We start from the raw sequence: 13,640 nt of genomic DNA on the forward strand, positions 1-13,640 counted from the left end.
TGTGGATGTTTTTTTTCGATGATGAAACTGGATGTGGATGTTGAGAATGCTATGAAAGCTGTGTTTATATAGGGTTTTTGGTAGACACCGATATTGACGTTGACATGGACCAAATCAAATATTGTAATCATCTAAGGAGAATGAAAAATGATCAAACAGCGTTTTTGCACTTATAGCTGGTCCTGGGTCAAATTTCTTTTTCAGTTAGTGATTCCAAATGCATGAATATAGTGAATATGGAAGTAATATATAGAATTTCGCACTTAGGTCAATTATTTATATATACACATCTACGGTTGAACCTGTTCACACATACCATAGCATACAGGAGGAACGTAAATTGGACTCTCTTTGCATGACCGTGTATTTAATCACAGTTATGCAAAAATGTCTTCGTGCTTAATTGGCTAGTTGATCTTATTCTAATCATTGATCATTTGATATTTACAAACTAATTTGATATATAGTTTAATGACATTCACACAAAAAATGTCATCGTGCTTAATTGGCTAGTTGATCTTTTTCTAATCACTGATCATTTGATATTTACAAACTAATTTGTTAGTTTAATAACATTCACACAAAAAATAGTTGAAGGGCATGGTGTTGTTGACCTCTTGGCTTCAATTTCTTTAGCTTTGAGAGTTCCTGTACGCACCTACTATGGTTCTCAACCTAATCTATCTAGTGCCATTAATGGGTCATGTACTTCTATTTTCAAAGTACGAATATAATTCCATCTTTGTTACTTCGATCAGGAGATGATGTGAATCATTTCATGTCTCTCCCGAAATATCAAAAGATAAAAAAATCGCGAGTCTCTTATCCTGTAATAACCCTAAATTTTAAACAATGTTAGTTTGATTTGGAATTCTATAAAATTTCGAATTTTATTAGAATGAACGTATTTGGTTGCGACGTTAGTAAACGAGAAACGGAAACGTTCTCGGAACGTTTAAATGGAAAAACGTTACATTTCCGTAACGTTTATATCGACTTTTATTTCGTCGATCGGTTGCGAAAACTTCCTTCACGAAAGTTGTAGAGCTCGTCGATACGAGTGCGTGGACATGTGACGCGTTCTAATCGGACGACGTACGTAAAAGTTATTCACGTTGGAAGTTAGTTTCCGATTTGGAAACTAGTATAAAAAGGAAAATTTTTTTTAACTAGGGTTTCCATAACAGGAAACCCTTCATTTCCGCCGCTCTCTCCCTCCTTCTCTCTCTTCTCTCGCGATTTCTTCCTCCACGAGCCCTCCCTCGCTCACAAAACCAGGCCGGCGATCGCAGCCTCCAGGCCACCGTGCCTCTCACCGCCCACTCCGAGAGCACCGCAAGCACCTCCGTAGTCGACCCCGAGGTCGACGCACCTCCTTGTGACGCCGTGCGCTCTCTCGCCCAAACCCGAGGCCCGCACTTCGTCGCCGTCGCTCAAGCTCTTCTCCGACAAAGCTAGGGTACAGAGCAGGTGCGCCTCCATCACTCCTCAACCTCTGCAACCCCTACGATCGAAGGAGACGACGCGACGACAACTCATCGAGGGATCGACTCGATCGAAGCTCCACCGTTTGATTTAGGTAAGGTTTGATGAATTTGACGTTTGTGTGTGATTGTATGATGTTTGGGAGTGATTGGGAGGATTTAGGTATTGTTTTTGAAGGATTTCGGAGGAGGATCGGAGGTGTGGAGGAGGGTGGAACACCGCCGCCTTAGGCGGCGCGTGTGGTGTTATGGGGGAGCTTAGGGGCGGCGGGAGGCCGTGAGAAGGAAGAGGGGAGGAAGGAGAATGGTTTTGGGCTGGTGGTGACATCACACGCGCCGGTTTTGGGCTCGGCGCGTGGGCCCCACGCACGGCCGGCCGGAGGTGGCGCGTGTGCCACACGCGCCGCCGTGTGAGGCGGTGGAAACAGTTTTGACAGAAGGGCATTTTGGTAATTTACTGTGTACGGTAAATGTAAATGTAATTTTTATTTACTTCGGTAAATGTAATTAAATTTTACCTTCGGTAAATGTAAATATAAATTACTTTCAGTAAATGTAAAAAGTAATTTTGTAAAAGGGTAATTTAGTAAATTTTATTTACTAAATTTGTATTTACATTTAAATCGTACGTATACGTACAGAAATACGTATTAATATTTATACGTACAGAAATACGTATTAATATTTATACGTACAGAAATACGCATTAATATTTATACGTACAGAAATACGTATATAATATTTATACGTACAGAAATACGTATTAATATTTATACGTACAGAAATACGTATTAATATTTATACGTACAGAAATACGTATATAATATTTATACGTACAGAAATACGTATTAATATTTATACGTACAGAAATACGTATTAATATTTATACGTACAGAAATACGTACTAATTGCATATTTGTACCGTATCCGGGAATAGTAACAGTGAACAGTAACACTGAACAGTAATTTCGTAAAAACCGAAAATTGCTGAACAGTAACCGATTATTACTGTTTTGGCATTTAAAGGTTTACGAAACGATTCTAAATTATTTTCTTATCATTTCAAGGTGATCATTAAATCGAGGAAAGGATTTATCATCGAGAATTGTGGAATTACGCTCGAGTTGTTAAGGTGAGTAAAATCTCACTGAATTACGAATATACCCTCGTGGTGATTCAACATTTTTGCAAGTGTGTTTATCAAATGAACTACAACATGTATATGATTTAGTGGACTACATATATACAGTATAATGGTAATAAGTACATATTATATATATAGTTCATTAAATTACGTACTGTTTTTAATTCATTAAAAATAGTCATTTCGATGACGGAAGTGAGAAATGAGCATGTGTAGTGAAATATGACATGTATAAGATATAGTGGATTATATATATATTGTATAAATGGTAAATAAGTACGAATATATATAGTTTGCTATATAATATACTGTTATGATTTTATTGTGATTATATTGAGCATGTGATTTGAATTGTACAATATGATGTGGGATTATTGTACGTGATTTTTAACATTGAGATTGTTAAAATGTGAATTGTCTTCGGACCTGATTTTTGGTACAATATGATGTGAGATTATTGTACGTGTTTGGCAAGTCGAAACCTAGCCTTTGGCCGGGCGAAAGTTACGATACAGTTAGAGCTCTAGTCTGTCTGCCTTAGTACTGCATGCGAGGTAACGGGTGGTTATCTGCTCATGGGTACTCGGTGTATTTTGGATGTTGGGTAGCGGGTGGCTATCCAATATCAACGGTGTATAACGAGAGGGGTAACAGATGTGTACCAGCGTTCTTGGTACCCGTATTATAAATGCATTGGGTAACCAGAAGGGTTACTTAATTTCCTCATGAACGTTTTATTTCATATTTCTTTGGGTCAACCAGATGGGCTGACGAGTGACTCATGAGGGCATTTATATTTGTTGTTTTGTGATCTTTCGTATATTTTGATATGCGAATTGTATTTTGATTTTACTCATACGAGCTGTAAAGCTTACCGGGTTTGTGTTTACAATCCCGGTGCACCAATTCGATGGTGTAGTGGATGACTCCGCAGGTGTAGATTAGCGGGAATTGACGGATCGCTCAGAGGACTTGAAGTGATTTACCTCCAGCTTGTGTGAGGACTTTGTGTGACTATTTTGTGAGAGATTGTGAGGATTATTACATTCCAACTTACGTAATGTAAATTATAAATTTGGGTTGTAATAATTGGTTTTCTGAGTTGTATTGATAACTCAGTGATGATCCGCTGTGCACTTAAATGATTTCGATTTTATTGAGATTATTTTGTGTTTAACGACTTTAGAATTTTGAGTTTTTAAGCTCGAAATTTTGGGGTCGTTACAGTTGGTATCAGAGCCTAAGTGCGTATTTGGCGATTATCTATACCATCCGGGAGCGATGATCCGACTGCAGGCGGGCTCCCATCACATACTCCCCGGTATTGATATGTCGTCGGGTACGCGGGAGTGTTAGGAGCCACACCTTATGGTTTGGTCCTGTAGAGAGTATTGTGACGATACTCCGATGATTCACCTTCTTCTGAAATTTCATGATTGATATTGGTTGGATCTATTTTATTGAGTTCGAGACTTCACATGTATGACTGAGTGTTAATTGTTGAATGGTGATGAATTTAGAAAATAGACGTGGTCAGGGTCGATGACGGACGAGAGGTCGAGGCCGAGTTAGGGTTGCAGGCCGAGTCCGCAATGTGGAGAACCTTTATGAGGAGGCTGCTCCACTGGAAAGACGAGTTGATCTTGTTGCTATCGTTAGGAACGATAGTCGTGGGTTGAGGTTGATCAAGGACATGAGTGAGCCGCTAGTGCTGTCATTTCATGACGCTTGGATCATGTGGTAGCGGACCATCGGATCGAGAGTATTGGGACTTACTTGGTAATGATTGAGTACTCTGAGTTAGAGAAGACGATGATAGCTACATTCATTTATTGATAGTTGGCAGTGAAGGGGTTAGGATTGATTCCTACGCCTATGGGAACTCTTTATGTGTCACTTCACTTTTGGAGTGTTCCTCGAAATTGGAGACAATGAAAGGCTTATCCTCTTATGATTGGAAGTAGAGAGTTCTCTGCTTATTTGATAGTGATTCCGGACCACACTGTGATGTGATCTGAGGAATCGATTGGTTGAGGCCGCAGTACTCGGTGATAATGTGATCTGAGGAATCGATTGGTTGAGGCTGCAGTACGCGGTGATTGATTGTTTTGACATGGTGGGTTCTTTCGTAGACCCAAGAAACCAGAGTTTCGTATCAATGACTCGAGTCGGATAATACCATGAGAGTTTGAGTCATAGCTTATGTTGAGTATGGGGATCTGAAGTAGCTATCACAGACATCGTTGTGATGTCTGAGTAAAGTGAGACGTTTCCGGAGATACTGTGTTATAGCACCTATAACGAAGACGCCGTATGGATGGGACAAATGAATTCAAAGATTTAATGACTGGTGTGATCAGTTTAGAGAGGCTACAATACTCTCTGAGTTTGACATGCGATCCAGATACTGGAATGCTAACAGGTTTGAGTATATAGTTTCCTATCAGGGCAGAGAACTGTCAAGGAGACTTGATGGAGAACGTTGACCCTATGTTGAGGGATGTTCAGTGTTTAAATGGAGGACTAGATTTTAGTTATGCAACTAATCTAGAGATGTGTAGACCATAGGTTGGAGGTGGTTAACGAAAATTTTCGTGACTAGCATCTCTAACGCTATTGGTAACAGAGTGGTAGGGCGTATGATACGTCCATAAAGTGGTAATACAATTATTGAATTGAGATTCACTTTTTGTCGACGTGACATTCCAAACTTGTTTTGGTTCGACTATAGACAATTGATGTTACGCATTGTTCTTGGCTGAGCGAGAAATATAAGGTGATGGAGAAATCTCAATTTGGCGATATGAATTAATTATTTGCTAGATGAGCATTTAAATGAGAACGCTGGCTTTTCAGGATTTAATTAATTTGGTGTTGGGGATTGGAACTTCACAATGCCACAGGTCCAAATGAGACGCAATGACGGTGAAGTAACTCTGTTGAAGGTAAGGTATGAGATGACCTTAGCTTAGTGGGGTTTTAACGAATTGGTCGTGACAAGTACCTTCTAACTGGTAAAGAAATGGTTGAGGACTAAATTTTCTTTTCAACTGCAAGTGGCGTTAGTGTTGGAGACTTAGAGGTTCTTTTCCTCTATGCATCAGATTGTTTATTTTTGGATAAGGGGAAGTTGACTGAAGTGTTCAACAAGGGATACATTTTACAATAAAGAGTAATCAATTATATTACTGCTTACAGAGAAGTTATTTTGGCCGAATGCGTTGGCCATGAGGGTTCTTAATGAAAGTAAAGAAACAACTGTTTAGAGTGGTGGTATAGCGATCATCTTGGGTTAGTCTGGAGGAGATGGTGGACCCAATATCAGGATTCAGTTGTTGAATTGTTTACTGAATTTATTGTATTACGACTGTGGGAAAAATCAATACTATGGATGATGCCACTGGGGCGTTGTGTGGGACCATGTGTCATACATTTGAGGTATGCATGAACCAAGGGGTATGGTATATCTCAGTTGTGGTTGTGTTTATTTTGCACTGTAATTCCACCTAATTTTCATGTTCCACTATCGGGAGATAAATATTTTCTTTACCTGTTCTGCGACTTGAAGCAGATAGCTGTAACTTCTTTTTCGACGGTGAGTTTTGGTGAGGGTGATAGGATGCATGATGCGTCGCTCTTGTGATAACGGCGGTGATTCTCTACTGGCTTGTGAGAATAGTAGTCAAATCCCTGGTGAACTGTTCGAGAGTAATTCTTAGTCAAAGGTAGGGTTATGTTGTGGTCGTGGACTCAGTGAGTTAAGACCCTTATCGAGTTACCATTACAAAGGAGGTGCTGGATGAGTAACATGCACAACAACCTTTGATGATTGTAAAAGATAATCATGAACGGAGATTGTTTGTAGATTGGAAGGAATGGTAGATTCATGGTTCTAGTGATGGGTTGAGGTGAAATCATAACGGTACTGTTGTGGATATAAGTACGATTTCCTTGGGGGTTAGATGTGTGTGATGCAAGTAGTAGGTATGTGTTAAATATTTATTTTGACTCGTGTTAGGTATTGAGAGTCTTGACCATGCATAGTGGGTGGGCAAGCTCATGACGGGAGAATTGTCTGATAACCGCAAGGGAGGGGTGAATTAGACAAAGGGGTATGTTGACATCTCTACCGAGACCACCATTATATTTTGGTGACTCACATGTGGCGGTTAATGTTAGAACACGTGACAGATTGGGTGTTTGGAGGAGAGTTGAGGCAATGGAGGACATGCTGAGAGCATATATGCTGGATATTATAGGTAACGGGGAAGATCATTTGAAGATCGATTGAGTTGCTTACAACAACCGTTACCATTCTAGCGTCGGCATGGCACCTTATGGGACTCCTTATGGTAGACAGTGTCGATCACCTATCTCTTGGGCCTTTGAAAGTCTCGAGAAGGTAGGAGAACTAGCATATCGACTAGCCTTGCCTACTAACATGTTGGGTATTCACAACTCCATCCACATTTCCATGTTAAGAAAGTAGATACCAAATGAGTTGCATGTGATTGATCATAGCATCATGGAGCTGAAGAAAAATGCTACTTTTGTTATTAAGCCGGTTGGAAATTTGGATAGACCCACAAAGAAACTTTGGAGGAAAGAAGTTGAGCTAGTCAAGGTGCTGTGGAGTCACCATGATGAGGGTGATGCATCTTGGGAACTAGTGTCAGACATGATGACTAGATATCCACAGTTGTTTGTTGAGGGAGTTTGAATTTCGGGACGAAATTCCTTTAAGGGGGGTAGATTGTAATAACCCTAAATTTTAAACAATGTTAGTTTGATTTGGAATTCTATAAAATTTCGAATTTTATTAGAATGAACGTATTTGGTTGTGACGTTAGTAAACGAGAAACGGAAACGTTCTCGGAACGTTTAAATGGAAAAACGTTACATTTCCGTAACGTTTATATCGACTTTTATTACGTCGATCGGTTGTGAAAATTTCCTTCACGAAAGTTGTAGAGCTCGTCGATACGAGTGCGTGGACATGTGACGCGTTCTAATCGGACGACGTACGTAAAAGTTATTCACGTCGGAAGTTAGTTTCCGATTTGGAAACTAGTATAAAAAGGAAAATTTTTTTTAACTAGGGTTTCCATAACAGGAAACCCTTCATTTCCGCCGCTCTCTCCCTCCTTCTCTCTCTTCTCTCGCGATTTCTTCCTCCACGAGCCCTCCCTCGCTCACAAAACCAGGCCGGCGATCGCAGCCTCCAGGCCACCGTGCCTCTCACCGCCCACTCCGAGAGCACCGCAAGCACCTCCGTAGTCGACCCCGAGGTCGACGCACCTCCTTGTGACGCCGTGCGCTCTCTCGCCCAAACCCGAGGCCCGCACTTCGTCGCCGTCGCTCAAGCTCTTCTCCGACAAAGCTAGGGTACAGAGCAGGTGCGCCTCCATCACTCCTCAACCTCTGCAACCCCTACGATCGAAGGAGACGACGCGACGACAACTCATCGAGGGATCGACTCGATCGAAGCTCCACCGTTTGATTTAGGTAAGGTTTGATGAATTTGACGTTTGTGTGTGATTGTATGATGTTTGGGAGTGATTGGGAGGATTTAGGTATTGTTTTTGAAGGATTTCGGAGGAGGATCGGAGGTGTGGAGGAGGGTGGAACACCGCCGCCTTAGGCGGCGCGTGTGGTGTTATGGGGGAGCTTAGGGGCGGCGGGAGGCCGTGAGAAGGAAGAGGGGAGGAAGGAGAATGGTTTTGGGCTGGTGGTGACATCACACGCGCCGGTTTTGGGCTCGGCGCGTGGGCCCCACGCGCGGCCGGCCGGAGGTGGCGCGTGTGCCACACGCGCCGCCGTGTGAGGCGGTGGAAACAGTTTTGACAGAAGGGCATTTTGGTAATTTACTGTGTACGGTAAATGTAAATGTAATTTTTATTTACTTCGGTAAATGTAATTAAATTTTACCTTCGGTAAATGTAAATATAAATTACTTTCAGTAAATGTAAAAAGTAATTTTGTAAAAGGGTAATTTAGTAAATTTTATTTACTAAATTTGTATTTACATTTAAATCGTACGTATACGTACAGAAATACGTATTAATATTTATACGTACAGAAATACGTATTAATATTTATACGTACAGAAATACGCATTAATATTTATACGTACAGAAATACGTATATAATATTTATACGTACAGAAATACGTATTAATATTTATACGTACAGAAATACGTATTAATATTTATACGTACAGAAATACGTATTAATATTTATACGTACAGAAATACGTATATAATATTTATACGTACAGAAATACGTATTAATATTTATACGTACAGAAATACGTATTAATATTTATACGTACAGAAATACGTATTAATTGCATATTTGTACCGTATCCGGGAATAGTAACAGTGAACAGTAACACTGAACAGTAATTTCGTAAAAACCGAAAATTGCTGAACAGTAACCGATTATTACTGTTTTGGCATTTAAAGGTTTACGAAACGATTCTAAATTATTTTCTTATCATTTCAAGGTGATCATTAAATCGAGGAAATGATTTATCATCGGGAATTGTGGAATTACGCTCGAGTTGTTAAGGTGAGTAAAATCTCACTGAATTACGAATCTACCCTCGTGGTGATTCAACATTTTTGCAAGTGTGTTTATCAAATGAACTACAACATGTAGATGATTTAGTGGATTACATATATACAGTATAATGGTAATAAGTACATATTATATATATAGTTCATTAAATTACGTACTGTTTTTAATTCATTAAAAATAGTCATTTCGATGACGGAAGTGAGAAATGAGCATGTGTAGTGAAATATGACATGTATAAGATATAGTGGATTATATATATATATTGTATAAATGGTAAATAAGTACGAATATATATAGTTTGCTATATAATATACTGTTATGATTTTATTGTGATTATATTGAGCATGTGATTTGAATTGTACAATATGATGTGGGATTATTGTACGTGATTTTTAACATTGAGATTGTTAAAATGTGAATTGTCTTCGGACCTGATTTTTGGTACAATATGATGTGAGATTATTGTACGTGTTTGGCAAGTCGAAACCTAGCCTTTGGCCGGGCGAAAGTTACGATACAGTTAGAGCTCTAGTCTGTCTGCCTTAGTACTGCATGCGAGGTAACGGGTGGTTATCTGCTCATGGGTACTCGGTGTATTTTGGATGTTGGGTAGCGGGTGGCTATCCAATATCAACGGTGTATTACGAGAGGGGTAACAGATGTGTACCAGCGTTCTTGGTACCCGTATTATAAATGCATTGGGTAACCAGAAGGGTTACTTAATTTCCTCATGAACGTTTTATTTCATATTTCTTTGGGTCAACCAGATGGGCTGACGAGTGACTCATGAGGGCATTTATATTTGTTGTTTTGTGATCTTTCGTATATTTTGATATGCGAATTGTATTTTGATTTTACTCATACGAGCTGTAAAGCTTACCGGGTTTGTGTTTACAATCCCGGTGCACCAATTCGATGGTGTAGTGGATGACTCCGCAGGTGTAGATTAGCGGGAATTGACGGACCGCTCAGAGGACTTGAAGTGATTTACCTCCAGCTTGTGTGAGGACTTTGTGTGACTATTTTGTGAGAGATTGTGAGGATTATTACATTCCAACTTACGTAATGTAAATTATAAATTTGGGTTGTAATAATTGGTTTTCTGAGTTGTATTGATAACTCAGTGATGATCCGCTGTGCACTTAAATGATTTCGATTTTATTGAGATTATTTTGTGTTTAACGACTTTAGAATTTTGAGTTTTTAAGCTCGAAATTTTGGGGTCGTTACATATCCTGCTCATGAACGGACCCTTATTGTTGTATTGACATATTTGATGCAATCGGGCTCTATATTGGCTTTGTTAGATGTAATGTTTGGAAAATCTATCTGTGGAGCATATATAGGTCCTTATTCTGTAAGTATAAGAGGAGGTCATAATTAAGAGCTGCAATTGCATGGCACATTCAGAATTAGAAAATATTCATATATAACCATAAGTTATTTGTATTGTTCCCTAGGTCTTTTTAGCATTTTTTTTTAAAACCATGCACGTCTCAGAATCTCAATCTGGACTTTCATTTGCTAACATGTTTTTTTTTTGGTAATATTTTCTTCCATATGGTTGAATGTACGTACGACCCTGCCAATTAAATAAGTGCGGTTGTGTCACCCCCCACAAAGTCAGCTCGATCTACCCTAAACACCCGTACCGTACATCTTACGACCGATGACCTTGGATTGTCAGCTGCAAAAACGTACGTAGTAGCTATAAGAGAATCCAAAGTCAAGTTCACAGGAATGATTCTCTCTTGACGTGTTATGGTTCTGTATTTCCACAAACAACATCGATGTATTGAATTGCAATTAAACAACCCTAAGTTTAATTTGACCCAGCCATATAGAAGGGGCTAACACGCTGTTTGATCATTTCTTATTCATAATTCATGATCAATTTAAAATTCTGGTATTTCAAGAGCGATGATCAGATAGAAAGTTATATATACCCACAGCTTTCATAGATTACAGTCATCCACAATTCAGCATTTCAGCTCATCAATTATTTCTTATAACTCGAGAAGTACGCAGCTAGCTTAATTTGTTGCCCCAATACTTAACTTCCAGCACGTACTACAAAATACAGAGGCAAACAGATCAATGGCAGGTTTCAACAGCCAAAGATGGTCTCTGAAGGGTATGACCGCCCTCGTCACTGGTGGAACGAAAGGCATTGGGTTAGTTTTCAATTCTCGATATCGGTCATTAGATCTGTATTTCCGAACCCATGTTCACTAGTTCGTTGATGTTCATGTTACTGGGTAATAAATTTCAGAACTAACCCTATATATCCATTTTTCGTATGCTTTAGATATGCCATTGTTGAAGAGCTTGCCGGACTAGGGGCGACGGTGCATACATGCGCTCGTAATCAAGAACAGATCAATGAGAGGGTTCGAGAATGGACGAACAAAGGTTTTAAAGTGAGCGGCTCAGTTTGTGACCTCACATCTAAGTCTCAAAGAGAGGAGCTCATGAGAACTGTGTCCTCTAAGTTTGACGGCAAACTTAACATCCTTGTAAGCGAGCTTCACTGTCATCTTTCTTAATCTACATTTTCCAAACCAAGTTACTTATGCTGCTATACATCATTGTCTATTTATACAGGTAAACAATGCAGCAACAGTCACGCTAAGAAGTACCACAGATTATGCTCTGGAAGACTTGTCAAGTATGATGAGTACAAATGTTGAATCCCCCTACCATCTTTGTCAAATTGCATATCATCTCCTCAAGGCCTCTGGAAATAGCAGTATTGTTTTCGTTGCCTCCATTGCTGGCTTAAAAGCTCTACCTAGACTATCTGCCTATGCTGCAACGAAGAGTGCCGTCATTCAGATTTCAAAGAACTTGGCCTGTGAATGGGCTAAAGACGGAATTCGAACAAACACTGTAGCACCTTGGGCTGTTAACACCGGAGTTAAAGTTGAAAACGTAAGCATATTCTTCCAAACCTGAACCTTTATGTATAGCTTTACCTAGAACGTATCGCGTTAAAGACTTAAAATTTGTGGTATCTAACATTTTAAACCTCATTTTTCTCCAGGATGACCACTCTGACGACTTCAGAAGGCTAATAGGTCGAACGCCCATCCGTCGTGTTGCGGAACCTAATGAAATCTCATCCATCGTCACTTTTCTATGCCTTCCTGCTGCTTCTTATATCAATGGACAAGTTGTTTGTGTTGATGGAGGATTTACCGTCAGCGGTTTCTAGGAAACTCCTTGTGGGATCGATTGCCAGTGAATCCCTAGCTCCATTTTCTGTAACAGTAATTTCATTCATTCATTTTTTTTGGGTCAAATCGATCACCATTTGCACAATCAGTAAATTGTGGTGCAGTTGATATATAAAAATTTAATTGTGGAAAGTCTTTGTATTTGTCTTATGAGTTTATCGAAAATTACAACTCGACCTCAGTTGAATAAATATATATATATATACATACGTATATATATATACTTACAGAAATTAGTAGATCTTCCGAATGTGAATCCCTTTTCAGCTGTCTCAATAGGATCTATCAGTAAATGTTGATTACTGATATATTGATACATATATATATATATACTGCTTCTCAGCTGCGGACGTCCAGACGATTTTTCCTTGATTCGACACCGTTTCTTCTAATTAGAGTGACACTACACCCTTCTATACACTGCTCCGATGAAGAAAAAGGCTAAAGAGATCGAGATCGGAGGTCTTGCAGCAACTTCACTCAGAACTTCACCACCGATCATGGTGGATCTCCGATTCTGATCTTTTTCGCCTTCTCCATCATCGAAACAATGTCTAGGAAGGCGTGGTGTCACTCCGGCAAGAAGAAATGACGTCATCGGCATCGAATCGAGAAGAAACGGCAGAAATCCGAACAGAAAAACCGTCCAACATCCGTAACTGAGATTATATATATATATATATATATATATATATAATGCATCCCAAAATTCAATTACACAATATACAGAGGATCAGATAATTATATCACACCGTTCGGGATACGAACGTGCATGCATGTATGCATGAGTTTTGTCCGTAAATGAATGTGGAAAACTATTACCCAAATAACAATCAGTTAAAGTAAATAACTAGACTAGCTACCTAGCTAGTTATAGTATTTAGATGAGTTACGTTAAAATTTTAATTGGTTGATTTTCAACTAATCAACTACGAATTTATAGTAATTGAATACTTTAGTATTAGTATATCCTTTCCATTCCTTTCCAAGCCTACAATTAAAAAATCTGTTTTTAATTAATTACAATGGCGTTGATGGCCTAGCTACGTTAAACCTTGTGAGGACAATTGGATAAATAACGGTAATAATCGTTTAATAAAGAACGAGGCCCTTCACTCTATGTGTTCAATTTCAATCTTGCAAACGATCAAAACACTATTTTTTGGGGAGGTCGTCTTTGGTATCAACAAAATGCTT

General features: G+C 39.2%; 1 protein-coding gene across 1 annotated transcript; it reads left to right on the forward strand.

Moving 5' to 3' along the window:
• Window positions 1–11,218: 11,218 nt before the first annotated feature.
• On the forward strand, window positions 11,219–12,481 carry LOC126798417 (tropinone reductase homolog). The gene is made up of 4 exons (XM_050525379.1): window positions 11,219–11,381; window positions 11,516–11,723; window positions 11,812–12,138; window positions 12,251–12,481. The coding sequence occupies exons 1-4, from the start codon at window positions 11,305–11,307 to the stop codon at window positions 12,419–12,421; spliced, it is 783 nt and encodes a 260-aa protein (XP_050381336.1). The 5' UTR covers window positions 11,219–11,304; the 3' UTR covers window positions 12,422–12,481.
• Window positions 12,482–13,640: the final 1,159 nt, after the last annotated feature.

The sequence above is a fragment of the Argentina anserina genome, chromosome 6, assembly GCF_933775445.1.
Source record: "Argentina anserina chromosome 6, drPotAnse1.1, whole genome shotgun sequence".
Taxonomy (NCBI): Eukaryota; Viridiplantae; Streptophyta; class Magnoliopsida; order Rosales; family Rosaceae; genus Argentina; species Argentina anserina.